A 14050-nucleotide genomic window follows, 5' to 3' on the forward strand; every position below is an offset into this window, starting at 1 on the left:
TGAAAGTTTGCAAAGTAATAATTCAGAGCTAGATCAGAAATGTAAGGACTATGGTATGAAGATTAGCATCTCCAAAACGAAAGAAATGTCAGTGGGAAAGAGATATAAACGGATTGAGTGCCAAATAGGAGGAACAAAGTTAGAACAGGTGGACGGTTTCAAGTACTTAGGATGCATATTCTCACAGGATGGCAACATAGTGAAAGAACTGGAAGCGAGGTGTAGCAAAGCTAATGTAATGAGTGCTCAGCTACGATCTACTCTCTTCTGCAAGAAGGAAGTTAGTACCAAGACTAAGTTATCTGTGCAATCTTTCGACCAACTTTGTTGTATGGGAGCGAAAGCTGGGTGGATTCAGGTTACCTTATCAACAAGGTTGAGGTTACAGACATGAAAGTAGCTATGATGATTGCAGGTACTAGTAGATGGGAACAATGGCAGGAGGGTGTCCACAATGAGGAAATCAAAGAAAATGATTCTTCTTGAGTTGTGATGTTTTGTGTATTTATGGTGTACTGAATGTGTTTTAATTTATGCAGGGATTTTTGAGGTTGTGGTTTTGTTTTTGTTTTTTATAGTTGTAGGTGGTTCTTTTGGTATCGTCATATGTGGTTGACCTATATAGGTCAAGGGAAATGTCCGATCACAATGTCCATAATTTTATTTGAAGGTATTGGTGTTTTGGTATCGTTATCTGGGGCTGACCTATATAGGTCATGGGAGGTGTCCGATTCCCGCAGATTTTGTAGGTGTGGCGGAATGTTGTAATTTTTTTTCCCTTTTCGTTTTGTTCGTCATTTTGTGTTTTGGGATCATGGTTTGGTTCTTTTTACTATTGTATTTAGTTTGTCCTCACCCTAAAACCCCCAATTTCCCATGGTTGTCCCATTAGTTTGAATGAATTTTTGGAGGGAGATGTTATTGTCTACTTTCTACGTATTTTCGTGTTTGTTGCCGTGTGTATCAAGTGACGTCATAGACGCCATATTGGAGACACTTAGAATAGCCATTTCTGCCATACTGATGACATGGGTCAAAGCAGACATGTGGAATTGGACACTTCTGTATTCCCAAAAACTTCAATCATTGTTGCACTTGAAAGTAGTGAAATGGAGCAGCATAGAGCAAGCAAGCAATATCCTGATTGTTTTTATTATAACCAATTGATCAATGAAATGAAGGGAAAAATTATTATATGTGTCAGAAAATAAAGTCTTTGGAGCTGGTCCAACAAAATTAAGCAAGATTTTTGAGTTTCACGAAAACTGGCAAAAGCATTAAAGAAGCTGAAGGTGGAAAAAGAAATACTGGTACACAAAAAAAGTACGTGTGAATAGACACTTATAGAAAACATAACATGAAAGGTTACAGAACTTTTTGGTAATTAAGAATGTAATGGAATTTTTTCCGGCAAAAAAGACTGTTTTATTTGAGCAGACAGAAAAAAGTATTGAACAATTTCAAAATAATGACTGATGATTAGGGAAACAAAAACTGACCTGAAGCCAGATTTTCAAAATTCTATGGATGGTGTCCAAATTGTTGTGTTACTGTACTGCGTCACATTCGATCAGCTGGTGAGTACCTAATTTTGGTGGACATCCCAAGATAACAAGCATAATCGCCTGCAGTTTGGAATTAAAAAGGCTGTATGCTCATCACTGTGAAGAATGGCTAAGAATGGAGTCCCTGAAAAAAAATTTCAGAAAGGTGAATTCAAACTTGAAAATACTGTTCCCACAGATATAATTCAATTCAAACAATGGTTGTACAATGACCAGGACACACCTGAAGCCACACAACTGGTGTGGAAGGAATTTACTGAAGACTTAGTAGCAGTTTAGGCTCTTTCTAACCATTACTACATCGTTAAAAAACAAAGCCAGCAGTAAATGGTAAAAGATGATCTAAAACTGCACCTGTTGTTTATATAGACAGAACTGCTTTATTTTATTATTTGAAAGATTAAAACCTTCTTCACACTGAACTCTATTTATGTTGATTGTTCATGGGGGGAAGGAAGGGGGGGGAGGGAAAGAGAGTTGTTTGAAGTTATGGCCAGAAATAAACTGATGTTTTGGTCTTTATACCAGCTCCAATAGTTCATATCATTTCTGCCTGTAGCTGACTAGGGCAAGTATAAGCAACAAGAGCCACAACAAGCCTGCCTCTCAGACTGCCTCCTGACATCGGTATGATCTCTGGTCCGAAAAGTGCTTATAGTGACTGGGGAGGGGTGGAGGTTGACGATGGCCAGCAATGGGAGCTAACGGAGTGGAACCACTGTCATTTTCTAAGCCACTTCCTCTTGAATTGAACACAGCGTTGGCAATGAATCCATATAGCAGGGAGCTGTCACTTGATATGGAGTTACTGTCACGTTTTTGTTTGAAGCAATTGTATAACGATTGGAATTCATGATATCCAGTGATTTATGGTGCTATACAACAAGTTCGTTTATTTGGATAGAAGCATATGTGGGCTGAAGATGGCATAATGAAATGCTGAAACTGCTTGATTTCAGAATAAAATAAAATAATATCTTAAAGTACACGGCTGTTGGGGAATTTAATTGACAATGACAATTTGATACAGTGCTCCAACTATTGCTGTTTATAGTTTACTCTCTTTTTGTAGCCTTTCTAGACTGATCTACACTTCTACAACTTTGCTATGTACTGTTTCATACTGAATCTTACCCTACCTATGCTGAGTAGGACAGAAAAAGAGACAAATAAAAATTGTTGTTATCAACAAATAATGAGCACTGAATGGGATCCATTCCTGTGGGTGTAATGCTATCACAGTAAGTGAAGCTGTTTTCAGCCTGAATGCTGGCTTGAACACTGCAATTCTTCACTAGCCATAGTTTTACTGGAATAAAAAACTATTGTCAGAGGTGAAAGGAAAAATCCTAAGTGTGATTGGACCTTTGAATTTGTAGTCTGGCACAAGCCCACAGAGCAACACGCCCCCTAGCTCTTAAAATTTAGTCACAATTAAAACACTACAATGAAGAAAATAATTCTCTTGTATAGAAAGATGAGATGGGGCACTGTTTAATCTATAGCACTCATATTATCTGAACTCCAGTTATCAGGGTCACCAATTGTCCGGATCGCTATGGGGAAAGTGAAATTTGTACTGTCTGACTAAAATTGTTGGTTCCATTTGACAGTTATTACAGTATACAGTACAATGTACATTTCTTTATGAACACAGTATGCGCATTGTTGTATTTTATAGTGGCTGTCATTTTGTGTGGCCTACATCAGTCTGCATCATGACCTAAACATATACACTGATTTGTTGTTGTCTTTTGCCCATTTGTGTGTGTGTGTGTGTGTGTGTGTGTGTGTGTGTGTGTGACAAAATAAAAGTCCTAGAAAAATTAGACAAAGGCACAAGTGGTAGGCAGTTGCTGAGATGTTTAGGGTGGGAACATCAACAAACTTTGTGTCTGTCACTGAGAATGAACATGGGAGTTTGTCAAGAAAAGCAATGAAAACAGCAGAAAACAATGAGCTGGAAGGGACCATATTCAAATGGTTTTTGCAGCAGAGAGTACTGGAAAACCTTCTTTCAAGGACTGTCTGCAAAAAAGCAAAACATTAAGCTAAGAAAATTGACGGCAAGGGATGAGGTTCGCGAGTTGGATTTAATTAGTGAAAAATTACCAGCTGACCCAAAGCTGCAGAAAATTTTATCGAAAAATTCAAAACTGAAGCAGAATCATATGACCCTGAATTTTTATACAGCACAGATGAGACAGGTCTTATTTGGAACACTTTGAAACAATTTTAGCTTCTAAAAGAGAAACTACAGCTCCTGTCCATAAGGTTAGTGAAGACCATGTTACCGCGCTGAGCTGTGCCAACTCTACAGGAAACCACAAAACACCCTTTCTGTTGACAGGTTTTAGTGAAAATCCCCAGGCTTCAAAAAATGTTAAAAAGCTTCCCATTTTTTACAAGAATCAACCAATGGCATGAATGACTGTTACTTTGTTTCATTTTGCAAATGGTATGATTCAATTTTCATATCTGAAGTAAAAAAATTACTAAAGGGAAAGAAGGCACTAAGGTGCTGTTAACTCTCAACAAGGCATCCACCCACACCGCAGACAGCCTTCTTCATAGAGAAACACTCTTCCTGCCACTAAACACAATGAGTTCGCTGCAGCCAATGGGCCAATCAGTTATCAAAACTATAGAGTGACATTACAGAAGACAACTGTTGACAAAGCTTTTGATAGAAGATGGAAATGAAGAACATAGACAATGAAGAACATATTGCGGCTCATCATCAAATACCGAATTTAAAAAAAAAAAAAAAAAAAAATGCTGTGATGTGGCGGCAGACGTGCGAAATTTTGTGAAGACAACCATACTAAGAGCAGCGTGGAATAGATTGAAAGGTATTTAAAACAAAGATGAGGTACAGAAAGACAAATATGAAAAGAAGAAGGATGAAAAGGAAGAGGAAGAAAGAGAACTGGTAGAGGACGAAATATCACTTGAGAATATACGATCCTTTTGAAAATCCCAGAGCACTCCAACTGCAGTGTAGAGGATATGAGTGAGTGGCTCCCTTGTGATTCCTTGGACCTTGGATTCCAAATTCTCAGTGCCAATGAAATCATTCAAAGTGTGAGAGAGGAAACTGATGGAGGGGAGGATGACAATGTCAGCTGGTGAGAAGTTTCCGCATCTTGACACTGTACTATCATGGATGGAGCAGCAACCTGAGTGTGACCATATACAGCTGCTCACCATCAAGCAGATAAGAGACTTGGCCACACAAAAATGATTGAAGACAGCGAAAAAACTCTGACCAAACTGACACTGCATGGAATTCCAATACTGTACAAAATTGAAACAAAATTGTTTTTTAGTCATTAAATTAACGTTACAGAAGAATGTTTATGCACAGGATAGAGTAGCATGGAGAGCTGCATCAAATCAGACCACGACCACAACAACAATATATATATATATATACATGAATTTAGCTCGTTTTTTTATTTGAAGAAATGACTTGTTTTCATGATTTATCCAATCATCCAGAAATTTAGTTACAAAGATGGGTCTGATCTCAAGTCATCCAGATAATGGGAGTCATATATATAAACTAGTGTCTTGGAAGGAAGAGCTGTAGATAAACTGGGAGGCATCCTGGTCAACACATGTGGAATTGTCATAGGAGTTGATGCCTCGTCAAGAGATTTTTTAAGTGTAAGAGTACAGTGTCTGGTAGCTGGTACGGCAGGGCCAGACCATCGATGGGTGAATGATTTCTCTTGAACCCATTAAAAAGCAGCTTAGCTGCCGTTTCACTGTAAGGTTCAAAGCTTTGAGCATTTTGCTACAAAATGGTTACTATACAGTTAGAGGTTATGTGGGCATGTCCCATCATTGTCAGATTTAAGTGGGGTAATGAGACGGGAAATAACCCTGTCTCTCACAGTAAGGCTATACCTGACAGTGAGGTGATGTCACATATTGCAATGGATTTTTATTTTTACCGATTGTTATGTTACATGCTGCAGACAAGGCCAAACCCAAAACAAGTATAGAGGAAGGGCAGTTATTAACATTACTGGTGGAATGAAGACTCATCAGGCTTCCAAAGTGCAGGATGCCGGCAGTGACTTGAGTGAAACGCTGAAAATTATTTTCTCTTGCTAGTCTGGAGACATCAATCCCTCCCCTCCCCCATGATAGCATTAATATGCTAACTCCCATGAAATATTCCTGGTCACACCCTACATTTAGTGGAAGAGTTTATGACAATCAGGCACTCTCGCTACGATCTTTTCTTGCACTACTTGGTATTACTGCAATATTTTCCTTAAATGGCCTGAAATACTTTGTATTTGGCCAGCTAATGAATCTACATACAACTAACCCCCTTCCCCATTCTGTCCTTGAAATGGCACTAGACACTTCACCAAGAAGCTGTCGCTTTCTTGGTTGGTCAGAGGATGTGGAATGGATGCTTCAGCAGTTTGGTGAACTGTGTTGATATTATGATCCATTTTTGCATACTGTTTGACCCAAGTTATGTGTACAGCAATTAGATTTCCCTACTAAGCAGCTTAGATTTGGATGGTGATTAGCTGCCAGGTGTGCCCAGATTAGAAAGTGATGCATAGAGAACAAATCTGTACTACATCTCACTTAGCAATGTCAATGAAGGCTTGGAAGCATGCACAGAGGTCAATGATGGAGAACGGCTTCCTAGCTGTACTGAAAATCAGATTCCATCTGTATTCAAAAGACACAATATTCTGATAACAAAAAACTACACAGAGGAGAAAAAGGAGGGGCAGCTGCGTTAAGTATTAAGAGTCACTTTGTCCAGGCACTCTCATTTGGCAAATACAAGAAACATGAAGTATCCTTACTTCACATATGCATTGTAACAGCAATAGCTTGGTGCCAGTGGGGAGAGCAACAAGCAGCATGAATCATGAAGATAGCTACTTTTCTTTCTGCAGAGAACAAAGGGATGAGCCTATTCCAAGTGACGAAGAGTATAAATTTTGTTGAGTTTTTTACAGAATCTATCCAAGGTACCTGCATGAACTTCTGCCGAGTTTCATCTCCATCTGTAGCTTGGTGTATGTTTAGGGCCATTTTAAAAGGGGATATTTCTTTGTATAAAAAAAACCTGAAGTTTGGCAAGCTACTCTTTGTGACCTAACTGTGCCAGGAACCTGCAATTTGTGATCCTCAAAAAACTTTTTAGTTCAAAACACATAAATAATTCAAGTGAAGATAAGAAAGCAAGGGTCAACAGAGGCATCTGATCCCACCCGTTGGCTTTGACTCATGACATAAGAGTGTTATGGTGTGTGACATCACGACGGTACGAAGTTTAGCTTCTGTCACGCGTTTGTACATGTTGTGTTATGCTGTCGGTAGTGCTCTCTGGCGGTGTGTTTGTCGGATGTGTGTTTGGTTGTGTAGTGGGTTTAGTGTGTGCTTGTGAAGTGTTTGTAGGTGGTGTACAGTTGTGGTCGGTGGTGCTCTCTGGTGGTGTTTGTGGGTTGCGTGTTGTGTGTTGTATTGGGTTCATTTGAGATGTGGTCGTTGATGGGTTTTGTTGTGGTGATTACTGACTGTCTAGTGGAATATTTTTCAGTGAGTTGACGGTTTAGTTTTTGTTATTTCTAAGTTACCGTAGTGTCATTTTTGGTTTGTCATGTCTGAATTTTTTAGATTACTTTTGTTATGTCATTGTTAGGTATGGATATGACCAACAAGATTAACAGTTTTCGTTTGTGGGGGATGATGGGCGACAGTCCAATGTCGCCGATAAAGTTTCTTCAGCTTTTTGGTCTTCTGGCCGAGTTGGTGAAACGTTCAGTCTGCGGAGAAAATATGAGGATAACCAAAGTTCCGGCGTCTAGGACAATATGTGAAGGTGTTGGTGGGATGACGTATGGCGCTCCATACGCCGAGGTTCCTAGTTCAATAAGTCAAGGTTGAGCATGCGAGAAAATGTGTTGAAGAGTTATCATTTTTGTTATCCTCCCATAGTTTTTGTGCGCATGAGGTGGGTGTGAGTGAGCGGATGGTGCTTGACTGGTTTTCTTTTTGTTGTGGTGTTTGTTCTGAATACATTAAATACAGGGGTAAGATGGGTGGGCCTGGAGTAGTTGTAAAGATTGACAAGTCACAGTTTGGTAGGAGGAAGTATGGGAGTGGTAAGCCTGTTGTTAGCTTATGGGTGTGGGGGGCTGTGTATCGGGGGCTGGGTGTTCTGAATGTGTTTTTAGGGTTGCTGAACGGCATACAATAAGGGAGTTAGTAGGTTTGATTCAGGAGTATGTAGAAAAGGGTAGCATTGTAGTTTCTGATGGGTTTTCTTCTTATAGTGAGTTGGGTCAGGTGGGTTACCAGCACTTGGTAGTTAACCACAACATCAAGTTAAAGAATTATGAGAGCAGGGCCTGTACTAATACAATAGAGGGGTTTTTGGGGCTGTTAAATCTGTTACTGAGAGGGGGAAGAGGCGATTTTCTAACCTCCAGTCTCATTTAGATGAGTACTGTTGGCGGAAGAGCGTCCCTGAGGGTTATTGTATTTTTAGAGTTTTCTTAAGCGCTGTCAGTAAGATGTATAGGCCGAAGGTTGTGGGTTAGTTAGGTTTGGGGGTGGGGGGTTGGCTGAGGCTCTGGGAGGGGTGGGGGTTGGTAAGGTTTGGGGAAGTAGGTGGGAGGGGGGTTGTCATGGATTTTTGATTTTGTTGTGGAGGATTTGTTTTGCTGTAGGTTTTTTTTTTTGCGTGATTGTGCCTTTTTTGTTTTTGGATATTATTTGTTTCATGATTTTTGATTTTTTTTTTTGGGGGGGGGGTTGGGTTGGGAATTTTATTTGGTTGTGGTTTATTCTGTTGGTGTGGTTGTGAGTATAGTTCTCTCTCTCTCTCTCTCTCTCTCTCTCTCTCTCTCTCTCTCTCTCTCTCTCTCTGTGTGTGTGTGTGTGTGGTGTGTGTGTGTGTGTGTGGTGTCCGACCTTGGGGGCCAGCACCGATGCTTTGTTGGGGGGAGTTGTTTCTTTTTTGGTTTATTTTTTTGTCTGTTTAGGTGGTTTGTGGATTATGTGTGGGGGGTTTTGTTGCTAGTATTGGGGGTTTGGTTTTGTAAGTTGTTGTTGACCTGTGAATGTGAAGGGGAGTATTCGATTTCAATGTGTGGCTGTAGTTGTGGATGGTTTGGTATTGTGCGTTGTTGTTAACCTATATAGGTGAAGGGAAGTGTTTGATTCCGATTTTGTTGTTGTAGGTGGTTTTTTTGAGGTAGCAGTGATTGTGGAGGTGGTTGTAGTTTTGGGTTGTATGAAGTGGTATCGGTAGTTTCTGTTGAGCTATACAGGTCAAGGGAACGGTTTGATTCCGATTTTGTTGTAGGTGGTTTTTTTGAGGTAGGTGGTTGTAGTTTTGGGTTGTATGAATTGGTATTGGTAGTTTCTGTTGACCTATATAGGTCAAAGGAAGTGACTGATTCCAGTGGATATTGTTTTTAGTTGATTTTGGGAAGGTTGTGGTTGTTTCGTTTTATCATTTTTCTTGTTTGGTTTAGTGGCGTGTGTTTGTTTTTAGTTTGTCCCCACCCAAAAAACCCCAAATTCCCCTGCTTGTCCCGTTAGTTTCATTGTATTTTTTGGAGGAATGTGTGTTTGATGGTTTTTCGTGCTATTCTCACGTTTGTTGACATGTTTATGTAATGACGTCATAGGCGCAATATGGGAGTAGTTGTGAATGGTTGCTTCTGCCATATTGGTAACGTCATGGGTCAAAGCAGACGGAATCGGATGCTTCCGTTAGCCCGAAAACAATACTCAAGGCACAATCTCTATTCAAACATAATGAAAAACACTGCCAGAAGAGGGGGAAAAAAAGGGAGGCTGTCAGCTGACTTCAACAAGGAATAGTTTGTAAGTAAAAGGCATTGAAAACATGATGATTCCTCTGCATACATTCTCTCTGTCTGTCAGAAAATTAACGACAATTCGATGCGATATCAGCATCTAAAGAAGTGACCAAAAGTTCCAAATGTACTAAATCTTGCCCATTTTTAACACCACCCATCTCAAAATTGACATCTCTGATCTTATAACAGTTTGCATCACAGAAAACAGGGAGTTTAAATACATAGAACTGTGAGGAGGACTGCACGAAGTGTGATGCAGCAGCTAGTGTCACTAGTTGCTGTGCAGCTGGTCGCCCGTTCAAACCCAACTGCCTGCTATTATTTGACAGTTAGCACTTCTCGGTTCCGGGAGGCTACTGAAATTTCTTATGCTTGTACTTGTTTATGTTTTCTGGAATATTCAATGTTTGTATAAAATCGCCGTGTTCTCCATCCAGAAGTTCAGTTCTGGCCTGGCACTAGTTGGTGTTTGTAATAAATGTTCTTTTGTGCTAAGTGTTCTGCTTCAGAGACAACCCTGATTTCAGGTTTGGACTTGATTCTGGTTACGACGTAACAATATCAGAAATGTCTATTTTTATTTTGGAGTAATTTCAGATAGAATGCAAAAAGTATGGGTTTTGTCAGCATATTTAAATATTGTTTGTTAATTAGGTTGCCACTAAATTCATGTTCCCCACTTTCTTTACAAAATGTGTTTGAAGTAATATTGTGCTGAGTTATATTATGCTATAAGTTCAAAATTTCAAACTAGATTACTGCCCTGCAATGTAATGCTTTGAAAACCATCATAGTTACTACGCACACATTCCAAAGCTGACATTGATGCAATGGCTGACAGGAGGGCCATAAACGATTCTGTCATTTATGGTCTTTCCTATCATCCATTGTACCAAGTGAATTTGTCATGTGGAAATGAAATATCAATTTCTTTCGACTATGAAAAATTCTCAATTCTGCAGGCCATTTAACTGTGTCTTAAGTCTGCAAAGACTTAAAGTCTCTGAAAGAATTTCCTTTAAAGAACAAACAGATGAAGTGACTTATGGTTGGATGATGATGCCCACATGTGCTTTCAGCATGAAGCACTGCTTTTACATAGGCATGAATTTTTAAAAAGGTAACTCTTTTTGCATAAAAAATCATGTAGAATATGTCTATGCACAACTGATTTGGAAATAGCCAATAAGCTAAAATTTATGACACAGACTGATGATGTACAACAAGGTGAAAAGCTGTGTACATCAAGCAGAAAAGATTATTCCTCATAGAAAACTCCAAGTTGGTAAGGCCAACATTTCTGAAGATATGGATGTGAGTTTGTTTTCTGTTGGAACATCACGACTGAAGTTCCAATGAACTGGTTTGAAAGATAAAAAAGGCTGTGGCAAACTGAAAGGCACATCAAGTTGCAGCTGAAATTGTTGACAACAACAACAACAATAATAAAGATGTGAAAATGGATTGACCTTGAAGCAAGAGTACTGGAGCAACCTTGTGCAAACATGCAATATGCTGATTACAACCAGTTGATCAGCAAAATGATAGGAAATTTTAATATATTATTACAGAACTAAGGAAGAATTCTGTTTCAGAGAGAATGATAAAAAGTCAGGAAAGTTGAAGATGGAAAAAATGAACATAGGTAAATCCAAAAATCAAGTGTGCAAACAGGCTTCTAGAAAACATAAGGCAAAATATTATGAAACTTTCAGGTGATTAAGAATTTATAGCAATTTGTTCAGACACAGTGAGCTGTCTACATTTTTAGTAAAGGAAAGAAGTTAGGAAGCAAAAGGAGGCCTATTTGCCACTAACGATTTAAAGGTAATGTTTGTTGCTTTTTGAAACAGCAATCAGCCTGAGGTTGTTTATCAAATTTTTATGGGTTACACCCAAATTTGTGTGTCACTGTATGTGTGTCACATTCAGTAGGTGTGTGTCCAACACATCAGAATGTAAAACTAATTTTTGTGCACAGCACAGTAATAAAATATGAGTCAGAAATACAGTTTGTAGTTTACGATCAAAAGACCGCATGCCTGATTGCCGTCAAGAATGGCTAGGAACAGAGCTTTGGTGTTCAGAATTGTAATAAAAAAGGTGTTAATTCTAAGACATACATGGAGACACATACAGGCAAAATGTAGTTGTTGAACATTGTTGATATATTCAGGAGGCGATAACATGGTGAATATATTTGCTGCAAATCTTTCTACAGGGAACTGACAATTTGCGCTAACACATTATCGTGTTTCCAGTGCCTTCTACTCACATCGATACCTTGTTGGAATGTGGCAAACATTTGTCACTGCAATATTTTCATGCAAGTTTAAGGGAAATTGTGCAATGGTAAATGATTTCTGATCATCATTTGCTTTATTTCTGTTTTCTGGGCGAGAAAGTTTTTCCAGGATGATTTATTACAGGTCCCTAACAGTATTGGGCCAGGAATCACTGCTGGCCAAACTTGAGGATTTATTTATGTGTTTAAGGTTCCAAAGAAACTTGACCTTGTGAAAACAGCACTAGCATCTACAGCAAGTTACAAACGGAGCTGAAGCTTGGCAGAAGTCCATTCAAATCCTGAAGCAGATTCTGTAGACAGTTTTACCAAACTTTAACATTGTTGAGCAGGCACACTGGGTCACTTGATTTGGAATGACCCACAACCGCTTAGCAAAGGACCAACAGTATTTAAAATGTCTCTTCTAGATATGCAGATGCATGGATACTATCTGTGCGTAGTGCCTTTATTCCTCAATATGTTACCTGAATTCAAAAATATTTCACTATGACAAGAGAGTAAATTCAGGGGCGACCTTTTTTTTTTGTCTTTCCCCATCTGCTGAGCTGTGGAACCAGCAGTGCTTAAAAGTTTAGCCGAGGGGCTTGTCGTTTCGCTCATCAGATCTCCAAGTCCAAAAACTTGAGTGTAACATCGCAATTCATCAGACAACCAATTCATTGTGCCCTCATAGTTTTGAACAAGTTGTCTGTGATCTTTTGTCCCTAAATAATTTTTTCTCACTATAATGGAAAAAATGCTAACCGTACACTGTGTTAACTTAAGTTGGGCAATTAGCTCCCTGAACTTGAACTGGAAGAAGTCAGGAGACTGTCTGGTAGTCATTTGTGTTAAGCTGCAGCCAATGTTACCTAGCTGACAGTACTGTGTGTAGTCACTTTTGACAGCTGTGTTACCATGCTCTACTTCACTTTATATTGTACTGTTACCTTTCCAGGTGATAAGTGTACATTGTTGATACAGTAAATAACTTTATTAAAAATGTCAATACACAAGATGCTTTCAGTTTTGATTACAAACAACCCCCCCCCCCCCAAAATGCATTTGTTAGTGTAGTGCTAAATTATTTCCTTATCTAGCTGTTGCAACAAGGTGGTTGAACAGAAGTGCAACCTTAGCATCTTATTGTGTCTTTAGAGCGAAAACAATTTACAGTAAGAGAATGTATGCAATTGTTTGTGTGTCCAGAATTCATTGTTAAGTTGACGTTTACCAAGCTTTTGTGTACAGTGTATTTTTTCGTTACTGACGCAAATGTCATGTCTGGTGGCTTAACAGCCTGATTCACTACCGGTCACTGCATGACTTCTTGCACCATTTGCTGTGACTGAACAGAATGACTGATTCATGGGTCATTACAAGTGATTTTGTTATATGGTAAATAAGGTATTACATTTATCAATGGCAGTATTCAAGCTTGCAATGTGATAACATTCAAATGAAACAAAATACCTGAGAACGTTGCATAACGCCAAGAAATGTCAATCGTATAGTAGCATATATGGAGGATATCTTATAAATTAAAAATAAAGGCACTTCTCGCTACAAGTTATGTAGTGGAACCACTTGAATTTTTCGTAGTTTATGCACGATATATCTACTACCACACATTTTTCGTGATAGTTTACATCGAAGTCACAAACACTGAGCTCCATTCTTACAGCTTTATCACGTAGTAGTAACTCACCATTCCATTGCCGGCTCCACACCTTGATTTCCGGTAACCTCCAAAGCTCGTACCCTAAATTACACAAAAAAGAAAAGTATGTTTCAGTCGGTTCATTATTCCGTTCAAAAGAACTAATGGGAACTCATGGTACTCGATGTGTCCCAATCCTTCGTTGTTGTACACGATGAATAATCACATTATTCTTAAAGCTGAAGCTGGTCAAAAAGGGACACAATAATACTAACGCTTTTTCTTTCGGGAATCCCATATCAATTAACGTTTCAATGTCCTGGGTTGCCATTGCAATCCGATTTTTTAATATTTCTTTTTTAATAAACAATGTCCACTTCTTTCCACTCACGGTATATCAAACACATACAACTGTGAAGCACTGCCAAAAATATTCGACTGTAAGATATTCCGCTTGCCTCTTTGTTTACGTCGCGTACCAAAGGTTATCTCTGAATCCTTTCGCGGACGCATTTTCTGTAGCAACCCAACGAAGATAATTTCGTTGCTGACCTATTAGAAATATGATCAACTGACTAAATTTACATTTTGATGATTTTTTTGTGACTTATGACCAAAAACTATGGTGGCGCATATATAACCACGCACCTTTTTGAGGTATTAA

General features: G+C 38.9%; 1 protein-coding gene across 1 annotated transcript in view; it reads right to left on the reverse strand.

Moving 5' to 3' along the window:
- Positions 1-13811, reverse strand: part of LOC124802596 (UBX domain-containing protein 1-like) — a 65771-nt gene extending 51960 nt beyond the window's left edge. Inside the window, exons 1-2 of the mRNA XM_047263476.1 lie at positions 13662-13811; positions 13435-13488 (exon numbers count right to left, since the gene is read on the reverse strand). Coding sequence (XP_047119432.1) covers positions 13435-13488; positions 13662-13717 — 110 coding nt within the window. The 5' untranslated portion in view covers positions 13718-13811. The remainder of the gene's footprint in view (positions 1-13434; positions 13489-13661) is intronic.
- Positions 13812-14050: the final 239 nt, after the last annotated feature.

This window comes from Schistocerca piceifrons, chromosome 6, assembly GCF_021461385.2.
Source record: "Schistocerca piceifrons isolate TAMUIC-IGC-003096 chromosome 6, iqSchPice1.1, whole genome shotgun sequence".
Classification (NCBI taxonomy): domain Eukaryota; kingdom Metazoa; phylum Arthropoda; class Insecta; order Orthoptera; family Acrididae; genus Schistocerca; species Schistocerca piceifrons.